At 38.0% G+C, this 15833-nt stretch overlaps 1 protein-coding gene across 1 annotated transcript; it reads left to right on the plus strand.

Moving 5' to 3' along the window:
• Positions 1–3787: 3787 nt before the first annotated feature.
• LOC122290753 (expansin-A8-like) lies at positions 3788–5189 on the plus strand. The gene is made up of 3 exons (XM_043098376.1): positions 3788–4021; positions 4184–4496; positions 4583–5189. The coding sequence occupies exons 1-3, from the start codon at positions 3880–3882 to the stop codon at positions 4884–4886; spliced, it is 759 nt and encodes a 252-aa protein (XP_042954310.1). The 5' UTR covers positions 3788–3879; the 3' UTR covers positions 4887–5189.
• The last annotated feature ends 10644 nt before the right edge of the window (positions 5190–15833 follow it).

The following is a 15833-nucleotide window of genomic DNA, read 5'->3' on the forward strand; positions in this document are numbered from 1 at the left end:
AGATGGGATTTGATGTTCTGGTCCTAGCTGATTTCATTCATATAAAGTACAAATATACTGTCTTATTTATTTATTTTGTTCTCTTTTCTTGATTTTTTGGCTTGAATTTCTTGTCACTGTTGCTGCTGCCGCTGCTCTGTTTTATATTGATGAGGGTTAGTTCAATAAGTGCTTCAGATATTGTTTAGATCTTCCCATTTTACATGTAGTCATGGTTAGTTGTTGCAAAGCAACTGAGCTTTTAAAGCAGTCACAATACTCCAGCATGTGGATCTGCATTTATGGCTTGAGCAGCAACTCCTTAGAAGGTCCTCAAGGGGGGGGACCTTTTGTGGTTTAGATTTGTGGCCATGTAACATGTTCTTGCTAGCTCCGATAAGAAAACAGGAACCCAACATCTGGTTGGGAAGTTTTGTTGTCATGCCAATATGACTGATGGACAATACCTTGTGAAGGGCACATTCCTTGATCCCAAATCAACAAAAAAACTAGACATAATCCTTTCCACCTTGTGGATACAATTCAGCATGCAGTTTCCTAGACAATGACTTGTCGTGCCCTCTTGATGATAATAGGTCCATTTCCTACCCTACAACACATTTCTTTCTTCACAACTAATATTAAGAAATAGGAAGTATCTGTTAATTATGGCTCAGATTGTTCCTACCTCTGCATTTCCTTCTGTTGTGGGACATGAGCAGGCAAAGGCAAAGGCATTTATTTCCTCCTCTTTTGGCCGGAGGTTGGGGCTTTTGCTACATAAATTTACCTTATGGTAAATAAATTAGCAAATATCACATATTAGGAGATAGAGCTAGTGTACAAAGTAATAGGGCAGCCTACCACACCAAACCATATGGCCAATTTAGATACACTTGGTTGCAATGCAAAATTAATTGTGACTATCCAAGAAAAGAAATTAGAAAGCACTTAGTAAACATGAAAATTTTGAAAGCTCCATATGCAATCTGTCTTGTTTAGAATAAAATTGACGGTGATGTGCACAAGATGATAAACGGATATTGTTAATAATTTTTCTGATATTGTGCCTTGAGTAATATTGCATACAGTCGTGAAGTGTGCAAGCATCGTGTAGTTGCTTTAAAAAAAAATAGGATCTATCATTAAAAAATTTATTTTCTTTTCATGTAAGTCCCGTATTTATTCACTTTTTTCAAAGTGATTACACGACACTTGCACATTCATGATTGCAAGTATCATTTCTCTTGGAAAAAAATAAAAATAAAATAAAAATTTGGAAAAAAAGAGTTATATTTGGTGATGGTTGTCAAATATGGCTAATCAAATGGGATGCCAAGAATAATTTTCCTTGTGCATCACGGAGCCTTGTGGTTTAAAGAAAATTATTCTATATGTAAGAAACGAACTAGACAGCATAAAATCTGAAATGCTCAACTTTAGACAAACCATATATCGAGAATCTTGACCCTAAGACAAATCTTGAAATGATTAATGCAATCTCCATTGGGAGATTCTTCAATCTTCACCTTCTCACATATCCAGAAGGGCAGCAATAGAAACCTCTTTCAGGAGCAGACGAGAGTCATATTGCAGCCAAAGAGAAATAATATTCTATTCTGCTAAAAGTATTTGGGTAGGAGGAGCTAAGGAAGAAGATGCTTTGATCTCCAACTCCCAAGTTCTCAAGTTCAATATCTATATGTCAGTTAAAACGGCATCATCTCATTTTGTCTTGTTTTCCTCAGTTTCATGTAGATGTATTTTTTTAATATAAAATATATTCATATAAAATAGTTTGATGAATGCATCCAAAATTGATTACCAATAGTACATGAATATTCAGAGCCAGAAGCTGGACTTTGCATGTGCCCTTAACATGGTAGGACCGACATGATGGTGTAGCCACCAGTAAGGCTCACCGGCCCCAACCGAAAAAAATACGCTTTAATTAAATGTTTGATTTTGGTGCCTGCCCGCCTACGAGATAATGACAAACTCTCTGTGTGTCTCCAAGAGTAAATTTTAGGTCTTTTCTACGCTGGAAAAACCCTCTTATCAATACCGTTGAAAACTACTGCTAAAACTAGTAGGCTTCCTTTTTTTTATGGCATTCATATTTTGCATATGTACTGCAAACAAACAAACTCCAAAACTCTCTCTCTCTCTCTCTCTCTCTCTCTCTCTCTCTCTCTATATATATATATATATATTATGACAAGGATGGATTTCTGCAGAATTAGGTCCTGGGCACGAGTTGGAATTAATTACCATTACGTCAGCCATGAATTTAAGAGGGTGACCAGCTTCCTTTCTTAGTTGTTATGAGAATTAGTTTTAAAGTTTATCATAAAAAAATGTTGATAAACCCTGAAAGTTCGGGTCGATGATTTTTTTTTTTCCTAATCACAGTTAATTTTCTCAAAACCATGCATGTCTGAACGGCCGTCGTATGGATTGATGAAACGTGGAATTGTGTTTGTATTTTAGTGATATATATATATATATATATATGTTTCCAATACTACTTCACAAACCAGCTCAGGCATTATCTGCACATGCACAGAATCAAAAGTTATAGCATATCAATGAAGGAAGACTAGAGGGAATGAATTTCTTCCTAAGCAAGTAAGACATTCATAAGGCATAACGTCCCTTTACTTGCTCAGCTTCAGAAGTACAGCCACAAATATAACCAACTTGATCTCTTTCATAAAGAGAACGTTTTGCTTCTACTCCTACCATTCTTCCTTACTATAAAGGTTAATGAACTTAATCGATTTTATGAAGAGTCGTCGTTGCCTCCGATCATTAAAATATTAAGTCGGCTATCCATGTGACGCAATTTCCAACAAAAACTGGACATATCACACTTTGTGTCTGCCATACCGACGTAAGAGACTCGAAAATCTATATTTCGGTGGAAAATGATTGCAAAAGCAATCGATAAAAATTGATCTGCAGTCTGCAGCAGCAGCAGCAGCAAATAAATAGTAGTTTACTGTGACAGCCTCGAGTTTAGTGGGATGATATCTAATAGACTAATTCAGGCCAAAAATAATAATAAAAACTGGTATTTTGTGGCCAATCCACCAAGAGGATGTCAAGGCCGTTGAGACGCAGCTTTTGCTTGTGATTGACATAAACATGCAAGTTTGTGGGTTATGTTTCCGCATCTTACAGTTGTCTTTTTGACTTCAAGTTGCACCCACATTCCACAGGCCTTAAAAGCATACACGAAGGTCCTATCACCAAAAGTGCTTCTAAGCTAAATGCTTATCCATTTTGGTGAAATCCTGCTTATAGCGCAATAATTTGAGCACAAAACCAAAGGATAGAGAAGAATAAGAAGAGGAGGAGGAGCACGGTCTCGATTAGGAACCCCTTGTTTTCAATTAGCAAGATTTCCCCCCATGTGCAAAGATACTATTACCTCTTAAAGACCCTACCCCACTTTAAAATGAAAGTTCAAACGATGTGTTCTATGGGCCCAAATTAAGGGACCAAGTTTTACTCATGGATAACGAAATATTGGGATTGGAAAATAATACGAAATTTCTCATACCCACGGCAACAGAGAAAACCATACAATGATGTGGTAATCTACGTTAAAAGTCGTGAAAAAACGTTTGAGAAATGCATGTGCAGAGGTCTGGTCCACGGGGTTTGCGGTTGGTTCCTCCAACAAGAAACAGCGCATGTGCGCTTGAGTTTCTCGTATTGTTTTGTGGCTTTGGACGGCTGTCAATACCCACCTAGTGTATCGTGTGTAAACTCACTCAAGTTTCCTTATAAATAGAAGCCCCCTCGTGTACCATTCAGCACAACACAAAACAACTCAACTAAACCTGCCCTGTCTAAGCTCCTCTGTTTCTAAACATTATTAAAAAGAGCCTTGCAATGGCAGCTCAGACAATCTCCTTTTCTCTTCTTCTTCTTTTCATTCTTCAGCTACACCTGAATGGAACTGCCGGTGACAATGGAGGATGGCAAGGTGGTCACGCCACTTTCTATGGCGGCGGTGATGCCTCTGGCACAATGGGTAAGTCCAAAACTAAGTCAATTCACCCTCTTCTATGCTGTTGTGACCTGGTAGTGTTGGTGAATGTTGAGGAATCAGATGGATTCCTTAAATCCTTTGTAATCAAATCCTTTTTTCTTTGAGAATTGTGTTTGATGTGGGAGTGTTTTTGTGTTTTTGCAGGAGGTGCGTGTGGGTATGGGAACTTGTACAGTCAGGGGTACGGAACAAACACTGCAGCACTAAGCACAGCTTTGTTCAACAATGGCTTGAGCTGCGGTTCTTGCTATGAAATGCAATGCAACAATGACCCCAGATGGTGCTTGCCCGGCTCCATAATCGTCACGGCGACAAACTTCTGCCCCCCTAATCTCGCTTTGTCCAACGACAATGGCGGATGGTGCAATCCTCCACTGCAACATTTTGACTTGGCAGAGCCCGCTTTCCTGCAAATAGCACAGTACCGCGCTGGAATTGTGCCAGTGTCCTTTCGAAGGTAGGAGAAGTAAAGCTAAACTTTACAGTAGCAAGCATGTCTGTGCTGCTCATCATACTAAATGTGCTGGTTTTGTGTTATGACAGAGTTCCCTGCATGAAGAAAGGAGGAATAAGATTCACCATTAATGGACACTCTTACTTCAATCTGGTATTGATCACCAACGTGGGAGGTGCAGGGGATGTTCATGCTGTCTCGATCAAGGGGTCGAAAACAGGATGGCAAGCAATGTCAAGGAACTGGGGACAAAACTGGCAGAGCAATTCATACCTGAATGGCCAAAGCCTGTCCTTCCAAATCACCACCAGCGATGGCAAGACTGTGACAAGCTACAACGTCGTGCCTGCTGGTTGGAACTTTGGTCAGACCTTTGCTGGGGGTCAATTTTAAACTTTAGTTTTTGCCTTTTTTCCCCTATAATTTGAAGGTAGATTAGTGAATTCAAAGTGCTTGCACGCACTACAGATTGTATACATGATCAACAATATTTAATAGTAGCAGAGCCGGAGTGTGTAGTAGGTGGAGGTCTGGGAAAGTGGCTGGCTCTCTATTGCTGAGGTTGCTAAAAAGCACCCGCTGGGCCTCTCACATAATATACTTGTGATAGTCTTTATTATGTATCCATATTCCATTTCCAATTTGTAACATCTCTGATATTCAGTATTAAAGAGTGTACCAATCCATTATCTGTCCCATCTTTTCTTCTTGTATCACAATGACAACTGTTTATTGGATCCACCGCCGGTGTACGATGTGGTCCGGTGCATATAGAATTAGAGACTATGCATTCCTATGAGGATGAAGATTATTATTTTGGGGTTTGATTCAAAATTAGGATCAATTTTATGATGTATCATATGCTTATTCCCTGTTTTTTTTCTCACAGCAATGAGTCAAAAGGAGACGAGCATTTATTTTTCCAATGGGCAAACAGTTTAGAAAAGCACATACTGATGGGCCAACATAATCTCCCTTCTACCAATGTAAAGACTCCATGGGCTCCCAATTCTGATTTCTTCCACATTAACAAAGGTCCGGTTATGCTTATGATCTTGCTCTTTAAATAAAGAGTTCATTTTCCCACAGGTACATAAGATATTCTCCTATCAACACCATCGAATGGTAGCCTGCCATGTAGATCCCACATAAACCCAATGGTAGACCGTAATGCATAGGAAGAAAAAAAATATTCATGTGATTCCCCTCTCCCGAAAAAATCTGGTTGTAAGTGATTCTACGTACTAATACGTGCACCCATCCAAAGTGATTGATTAGAAAGTCAGATTTTAATAAAAATTATGCCAATTTAAATTTTGAATATGAAGACAGTAACATTAGAATGCAGATTAGTACGCGAATTCGCTTGTAGATAACAAATTCCTCTCTCCATTATCCTTCTCTCTCTTTCTTTTTCTCTCATTCCCAAGAAAACATTCAAGTAGGGGTCAATGTCGACCAAAACCCACTCCCTCTCTCGAATTCTTGTCCTTCTCTCCCTCCTACATGTGACTTCTTTGTCCGTAAGTCACTCTCCCTCTCTAAACTAATTCATCTTCAAAACCAACTTCCTTTTGGATTGCATTCCTCACCCGAAGCAAGTCCCTCCCTTTCAAAGTCCTCCCTATGACTTCATGAACCGATAGAGAAGCGCCTCGACTCCTCGCTAAATACTCATGAGGAGGAAGCCTTTTATTGCCATGGCTTTCGTCGTCAGCAGCGTCAAAATCTTCATCGTTGTCTCTGTTTTGATGATCTTCATATTTATCTTTAAGAATCTTCGACCAATTCGGTACGTTCAGGGGCAAGGATGTTTGTAGAAGATCAAGTTGATATCACTGAAAATCAGGAAGCAAACCTGCAATCATCACTTGCCGAAATCAGTGCTACAAATAAGGGATGAGGAGCTGTGATCCTGCGGATTTAATTTTGAATAATATATTTGTCAAACTCAAATTAGAATGTTGCATAAAGATAGGAATCGATTGTAATTATGTGTATATAAATATACCTCTTGTAATCTGTCAAAAATACATCAGTATAATATAATTCTTCAAAGCTCTGCTTTATTTTCTTTACATGGTATTAGACTGACCCTCAAAAGACCACCGTCTACCCAATGTCTTCCTCATCCCCTTCCTCTTCAACTAGCATCCCTCCTCTACCAACAAACTCTTCTTCTGTCATTCCCATGATCAATGTTGTCACTGTTAAGCTCACTTTCGACAACTATCTCCTTTGGAAGGCTCAACTTGTGCCTTACTTTTGTGGCCAAGATTTGTTTGGTTATCTTGATGGATCCACACCTCTTCCCCCACAAACCATTTCTACCTCACACCCCGACAATGGTACCATTACTTTAACACCAAATCCTGCCTACTCTCATTGGGTACGTCAGGACAACATCATCCTTAACACCTTAATGTCCTCCCTCTCTGAAGGAGTCCTTGCTCAAGTGGTTAACTATATCACTTCACATGCTGTTTGGCATGCTTTAGATGAAAATTTCTCCTCTAGAACTCGTGCAAAAACAGTACAAATACGCACACAATTGGTGACTGCCACCAAAGGAAATAAGTCTGCCACTGAATATTTTCTGTTTATAAAGAGACTAACCGATGAGTTAGCCATTGCAGGACAACCTTTGACCTGCGAAGACGTGATCACATATATGCTTGCTGGGTTAGGCCATGAGTATGATAGTTTTGTGGCCTCCATCTATGCTCGGACAGATATGGTCTCTCTTGAAGAAATTTACTCTCTGCTGCTCACAACTGAAGCACGCATCTCTCGGCACCAACTTGCCTCTCCTATTCCACAAGCATCTCTTAATATTGCTCAAAAGCAATTCTAACCGTTCACCAATCGAGGATGTGGTGGATATCATGGAAAGGGACGTCCACAAGGGACATCCACAACGTGGTTACTACAACAACGACACCCATCGCAATGATTTGCCTTCTCTAATATGTCAGGTTTGTAATAAACCGGGCCACTCGGCCAAAAAATGTTACCCATCGCTTTGATCTCTCTTATCAGGATTCACCTGCAACTGAAAGCAAACAAGCCATGATAGCGTCTAATGGTGCGAACTGGGAAACCAATTGGCATGCAGACTCCGGAGCTACTCACCATGTCACAAATGACATCGGCAATCTGACTCTCAAAAGTGAAGATTACAATGGTTTCGATAATGTTCACGTGGGAAATGGTCAAGGTTTGCAAATCACAAAAATTGGTTCTACTAAGCTCTCCACTCCCACCTCTTCCTTTGTTCTCCATAACGTTCTTCTAGTTCCTGAAATTCAAAAGAACTTATTATCTGTCCAACAATTTTGTGTTGAAAACTATGTGTATTTTGAATTTCACGATAAATTCTTTCTTGTGAAGGATTACTCGGGGAAGGTCCATCATCAAAGCAAACTCAGTAATGGCCTCTATCAATTCAGCTCCACCTCTCGCCACCCTTGTGGTCTCTCAACTGCTCGCATCTCCTCTCGTGAATGGCATCTTCGCCTTGGACATGCATCACAACCTATTGTTAACAAAGTCCTCTCCAACAATAATCTTTCGGCTAGCAGTAATAAATTGTTTTCTGTTTGCTCTGACTGTCAACTTGCTAAAAGCCATGCTTTACCTTTTCAATCTTCTCCAAATGTTTTTAGTCATCCCTTAGATTTAATATTTAGTGACGTGTGGGGACCTGCATCTGTGGCTTCTACCACAGGAGCTAAATATTATGTTAGTTTTCTTGATAATTATTCAAAATTTGTTTGGTTATTTCCATTGAAGTTCAAATCTGATGTTGAAACATTTTTTCTTCAATTCCAAGCATATGTTGAGAAGCATTTTGAAAGAAAAATCAAAGCTACCCAATCTGATTGGGGTGGTGAATTCCGCCACCTAAACACATATTTCAAACACCATGGAATCAATCATCGGCTCGCTTGTCCATTTACTCACCAACAAAATGGATCAATTGAACGTAAATATCGACATATTATTGAAGTCGGCTTAAGTTTGATGGCTCATTCCAAACTACCGCTAGCCTACTGGGAAGATGCATTCCAAACAGCCACATATATCATCAATCGACTCCCAACACCTATTCTAAAATACAAATCTCCCTTTGAACTCTTGTATAATCGTATGCCAGATTACTCATTTTTGCGAGTCTTCGGTTGTGCATGTTGGCCAAACATGCGGCCCTACAATAAACATAAACTCGACTTTCGGTCTCATACGTGCATCTTCCTTGGCTACAGTCTCTGTCATCAAGGTTACAAATGCTTTGATCCATCAACTGGCAAGACTTATATTTCGAGACATGTTATATTTGATGAATCGCTTTTTCTCCTTGTCCACCCCTCCAGCTACGCAGCAGCTCCACATTCAGACTTAGCTTCTACTCAGTGCAGTAACCCGTCATAGCATGCTACAAATAGCCACTCTATGATTACGAGATCAAAAAATAATATTCACCAGTCACGGAAGCAATCCAATTGCTACATTCGATATCCTCTTCCAAGGGCCTTGATCACCGAAACAGCCGCTCAAGCTTCAGAATCAACATCTTTTACGGAAGCTTCCAAACGTCTTCATTGGCATGTAGCAATGAATAAGGAATTCGATGCCCTCCTACAAAATGGTACTTGGTCCCTTGTTGCACCTTCCCCACACGCTAACATCGTGGGCTGTCGCTGGGTATATCGGGTAAAAAAGAATGCTGATGGAACCATTGAGCATTACAAGGCTAGATTGGTTACCAAAGGCTTCCACCAACAAGAAAGAGTTGATTTTTCAGAAACTTTTAGCCCTATTGTAAAACATGCAACAATTCGGTTGGTGCTATCCCTTGCTGTCTCCTATGACTGGCCTATATTCCAAACCAATTTGATGTGCAAAATGCCTTTTTGCATGGCGATTTACATGAAGAGGTGTACATGACTCAACCTCCAGGCTACATTCACTCACAGTACCCGCATCATGTGTGTAAACTACACAAATCAGTGAATCACTATATGGCCTACGACAAGCTCCAAGAGCTTGGTTTTCGAAGCTTTCAGATAAACTCAAGACTTTGCATTTCAGAGAAAGTCAAGTTGACAACTCCCTTTTTATTCTAAAGACAAAAACAGAGGTCATTTACATTTTAATATATGTTGATGATATCTTAATTACAGGCTCAAGCTCTATCGCTATCACCAAAATCATACAACGTCTAAAAGCTGATTTTGCTGTCAAAGAGCTGGGTGATCTCCACTTCTTTCTCGGGGTCGAAGCTGTTCGAAGCTTAGAGGGACTTTATATCACTCAACGAAAGTATGTAGCTGATTTACTAAAAAGGAGCAACATGGATAAAGCTAAGCCGTGTACCACTCCAATGGCTTCTACATGTCACCTTACTGTAACCAATGGCCCTCCATGTACTGATGTGAGTTTATATTGAAGTCTCGTTGGCAGCATGCAGTACTTTTCTTTTACAATGCCTGATTTGGTATTTGCCGATCATAAAGTTAGCAAGTTCATGCATCAGCTTATGGAATCACATTGACAAGCCGTTAAACGAATACTTAGATATCTCAAGCATATGGTTTCCACAGGTCTCCTCATCACCAAAGCAACAGATTTAAAACTACAAGCTTATTCAGACTCGGATTGGGTAGCTGATAGAGATGATAGACGATCTGTTGGTGTGTATTGCATTTTTGAAGGCCCTAATCTAATTTCATGGAGCTGCAAACAACAACAAACAGTGGCCAGAAGCAGCACGGAGGCTAAATACAAGTCACTTGCAAACACTGCAGCCGAAATCATATGGATCAAGTCCATTTTATCCAAGCTTGGCATCTCTGCTCATCGCCCACCTGTGCTTTGGTGTGACAATATCGGCGCAACTTATCTCTCCTCAAACCCAGTGTTTCATGCTTGGACGAAACATATCGAGATTGATTTCCACTTTGTCAGGGATCAAGTATCTCGCAAACAATTATCTGTGCAATTTCTTTCTAGTCGTGATCAACTAGCAGATGCTTTGACCAAACCTGTTGCCCAGATGACTAACACAAGAGGGGGGGTGAATTGAGTTGTATTAAAAAAAATAATAATTATAAATCAAATATATAATATAAAATATAAACAAAATATGAAATAACAATAAATATAAGGAGTAAGGGTAAGAGAGAAGCAAACTCAGTATGTTAACGAGGTTCGGCCCCACTGCCTACGTCCTCGCCTCAAGCTACCCCTTGAGGATTCCCAAATTCACTATTCAACCTCCTTCAGGTGGAGATAGAAACCTATTACACCTTTGAACAACACCGCTACAAAGGATCCGTGTAGAACACCCTCTACACTTGCAATCACCTTACACGTGGTGATTCAACTATTCCCTGTGTAGAATACTTTCTACACACACAAGGGTTATACACACCCTTTTTCTGATACAAAAGCTGATAGTGGGTAGGTTATCAGAAAACACTCCTCAACGAGTGAAATAAGAACAATACAGCGCAAGCTATATCTCTCAAAATGAACAAGGATTAAGGCTCAATGTTTAGAGAAGAGAGAATGAAAGCTTTGAATGAATGTTGTATGCTCTTGGTGTTGTGAATGTGAAGCTCTCAAATGATCTATTTATAGGCATATGAGACTTCATATTCAAATTTAAAAAGATTCACATGTCAAAGACAACATCATTCACTTTTTCAAAAAATTCAAATAAAAGGTTCTTCTTTTTCAATTGTCAAAGACAACATCATTCACTTTTTCAAAGAATTCAAATAAAAGGTTCTTCTTTCTCAATTGTCAAAGACAACATCATTCACTTTTTCAAAAAAATCAAACCTAATATTTTACTTTTGGCATATGACAAAATGAGCACACTTTCATTTTCAAAAAATTCAAACCTAATCTTTTACTTTTTGTATAAGTCTAAAAAAGCATCAATCACTTTTGAAAATATTCAAATAAAACATGCACATGTGAAAGATGACAATCAATCATCTTTAATATTTTCAAAGTTCAACCCTTTAATCAAGGCATGCACATGCAAAAGATGACAATCAATCATCTTTCAAAATTTTCAAATTTAATTTTCAAAAATATTCATGCACATGTGGAAAATGTATTTTAATGCTTTATGATAAAATATTAATTTTGAGCATTAATCCTAATTTCGAATTTTGAAGAGATTTACAACATTACTCTATAATTTTAATGTGAACTTGTTCCCTTCTTGCTCATGCTTGTTTCCTTGATGTGCTTGACTCCATTATGTAGACAACTTGAGCTTGAGACTTCTTTATTCTTTGAATTCATTTGTTATCATCAAAATCCATGTGTAGATTTATAATCACATGAAACTTGAAATCTTGAGTTCAACAATCTCCCCCTTTTTGATGATGACAAATATTTGATAGAACTTGAAACCTATATTAATACTTAAGTTCCCCCTGAAAATATGCGTTAGTTTTTCAAGCAAAAGTATAAATATAATTCCAAGCATATATAACAAGTTTAGCAATTTAAACAATGTTAATGTTCTAGTCTAACACTTCTCCCCCTTTTGGCATCATTAAAAAGGATCCGCAACAAGAAAATGGACTGAAGAAAACGATGCGTTTAATAGTCACTGTAGATAGTTGAAAAATGGAGCCGTCCGTGACCCGACAAGTGCTGCAAAGCCTCGAGGCCTAACTCTATGAATTTAATACGGCTGAAGATTTAAACAATCGCCTGATGTTGTTGACAAACGGGATTGAAGGCTCCGAGTTTCTATAAAAAAATGATCATTTTCATCTATCGGATGCCAAAAAAATAATCACTTCTTGACCTGAGTTCTGTTTTTCCACAACGATAGAATGGCTGAGCAATTCTCTTCCACTAATGTTCCAGACTTGAATCAGGAACCCTTGACGCATCAATCATCAATCTTCTCTCCTGAGGCCGTCAATACCATGATAGGAGCAGTGAACCGTTTTTCTAGTAAGGCTGATTCTGAGATTATTGCAGAATCAAGAATGCTCAGTAATCAATATGCCGCCTCTGTTACGATCATGTCTCGAAGGTTAATGGCGAGGGTGAGTGAGATTGATCATCTTAACATGCAAATATCTAAGTTACGACAGAAGCTTGCTAATAAGGATAGTGAGAATAAAAGGCTAAAGCAAGAAAACCAAGAGTTGAAAAAATTTGCAGATTGGTATGCTCATGATCTGCAACCACGAATAGAAGAGCTGGAACGAGAAAGGGTTCAGATACAAGGTCAACATCGGCAGATAACAGCAGAGGTTCATCGTTTACTAGAAAAATAGGGACAATCTACTGTTAATCTCGCTGGCTTAGTAAGAAAACTTTTGACAATGTGTGTCCAGCATATCTTGTATTTCTTTTGACTAAATAAGATTTGAAGAGAAAATAGTTTGTCTTATTCTTTATGCTATCTCTATAAAATCAGTCCTGAAGTTCATCTAATCCGCATCAAGTTTTCATCTCATCTCTATAACTCATTTGCATTCCTTCAGCATTCTCGTTTTAAGCCTTCTATTCTTTTCTCAATGGCTCATTCTTCTAACATTTCTCTAGATCCATCCATGAGGCATTCTGCATCTCAACCTCCTGTTCTTTCTGCAGCTACCATTGGTGCCATGTTGCAGCAAGAAAATAATAATCTGACTAATAAGTCAGATTCTGATGCTATTTATGACTTGGTGAGTCTTGGGACTCGCTACTCTTCCTCTATTGTGGCTTTTTCTCAGCGGCTACAAGCCAAAAATCACGAAGTTGAAAAGCTCAAAGAACAAATTGTTGTACTTCAACAAATTGTTCAAGAGTCTCACACAAGGGAAGGAATCATTCGGCAGAAGAATAAACAGTTGAAATCTTTATTAGATTCTTCATTCCGCTTGCCGGTTCCCATGAATAAGAATGACATGATATTGTATGAAGAGAATGAGCGTCTCAAACATGAGGCTAAGAATCTCAAATTTATGTAAAAGTATTAAAAAAAATCTATCTCTATTTTTATTGACTCTGGTCTATCTTTTAAGAGATATTCATAGCATGCATCATACCTATTTCTCTTCTGATCATACATAATCTATCTTCTGGTAAAGGTTTTGTGAAAATATCTGCTAACTGATCGTGTGTGTTTGTGAACTCTAACATTATATCACCTTTTTGCACATGATCTCGAAGAAAATGATACCTTATTTCAATATGCTTAGTTCTAGAATGTTGTATTGGGTTCTTTGAAAGATTTATAGCACTTGTATTATCACATTTGATTGGAATGTGATTATACATGAGTTTAAAATCTTCAAGTTGTTGCTTCATGTAGAGAACTTGAGCACAACAACTACCCGCAGCAACATATTCTGCCTCAGCAGTAGATAGTGCAACAGAATTTTGTTTTTTACTAAACCAGGAAACTAATGCATGACCTAAGAAATGGCATGCTCCACTAGTGCTTTTTCGATCTATTTTACAGCCAGCATAATCTGCATCTGTGTAGCTGATTAGATCGAAAGATGTGTGCTTAGGGTACCATAACCCTAGGTTAATTGTACCACTAAGATATCTAAGAATGCGCTTAACTGCAATTAAATGTGATTCTTTTGGAGATGATTGAAAACGTGCACATAAGCACACACTAAACATAATATCTGGTCTACTGGCTGTTAAATATAATAAGCTACCAATCATACCTCGATATATCTTCGAGTCAACTGGCTTACCGGATTCATCTTTATCAAGTTTAGTTGATGGGCTCATTGGTGTTCCAATTTCCTTAGCATTTTCCATCCCAAACTTCTTCAGTAATTCCTTAATATATTTTGATTGATTGATGAATGTCCCACTTTTTGCTTGCTTAATTTGCAATCCGAGAAAGAATGTAAGTTCACCCATCATGCTCATCTCAAATTCTTCCTGCATAGTCTTAGCAAAAACTTGACACATATTTTCATTAGTAGCACCGAATATTATATCATCAACATAAATCTGAATCAAAAGAATATCATCATTTTCATATTTAATGAAAAGAGTTGTGTCGATTTTTCCTCTTGAAAAAACTTTTTCAATCAAGAAACCACTGAGTCTCTCGTACCAAGCTCTAGGAGCTTGTTTAAGTCCATATAGTGCTTTTGTGAGTTTGAAAACATGATTTGGGGAAATATGATTTTCAAAACCTGGAGGTTGCTCAACATATACCTCTTCATTTATAAAACCATTTAAGAAAGCACTTTTAACATCCATTTGAAAAAGTTTGAAATCTTTATAACAAGCATATGCAAGTAGCATTCGAATAGCTTCTAATCTTGCGACAGGTGCATATGTCTCATCATAATCGATTCCTTCTTCTTGATTAAAACCTTGGGCTACAAGTCGAGCCTTATTTCTAGTAATGACTCCAGACTCATCTTTCTTGTTTCTAAAAACCCATTTTGTTCCAATAATAGTATAATTTTTGGGTCTAGGAACAAGTGTCCAAACATCATTTCTTTCAAATTGATTCAACTCTTCTTGCATAGCTAGAATCCAAGATTCATCAAGAAGTGCGTCATCAATATTTTTGGGTTCAATTTGAGATAGAAAAGCAGTATGATTACAAATATTTCTAAGAGATGATCGAGTACTTACACCTTGTGAAGGTTCTCCCAAAATTTGTTCCACTGGATGATCTTTCACAAATTTCCACTGTTTGGTTGCATCTTGTATTAAATTTTGATGATCTTTCCTGATGGCTCCATGTTGAACTTCCTCTATTGCTTTCTCTTTGTTGAGATTGAGACTTTCTGTGTTATTTATACCTTCTATTTCTTCATCAATAGATTTCTTGGAGAGTGGAGAATTAGATTCATCAAATACTACATGCATAGATTCTTGTACAGTTAAAGTCTTTTTGTTGAATACTCTATAAGCTTTACTATTAGTAGAATACCCGAGAAAAATACCTTCATCAGATTTTGCATCAAACTTGCCTAAATTATCTCTGTCATTCAAAATAAAACATTTGCATCCAAATACATGAAAGTAACCAATGTTGGGCTTTTTCTCATTCCAAAGCTCATAGGGGGTTTTATCTAATTTAGACCTTAACATAACTCTATTTATAACATAACATGCAGTACTTACCGCTTCGGCCCAAAAATAACTAGGCAAGTTGTTCTCATTGAGCATTGTTCTTGCCATCTCTTGAAGAGATCTATTTTTCCTCTCTACTACCCCATTTTGTTGAGGAGTTCGAGGAGCAGAAAAATTATGAATAAAACCGTTTTCATCACAAAATGTTTCAATATTTTTATTAACAAATTCTTTTCCCCTATCACTTCGGATACT

This window comes from Carya illinoinensis, chromosome 13 (assembly GCF_018687715.1).
Source record: "Carya illinoinensis cultivar Pawnee chromosome 13, C.illinoinensisPawnee_v1, whole genome shotgun sequence".
NCBI lineage: Eukaryota > Viridiplantae > Streptophyta > Magnoliopsida > Fagales > Juglandaceae > Carya > Carya illinoinensis.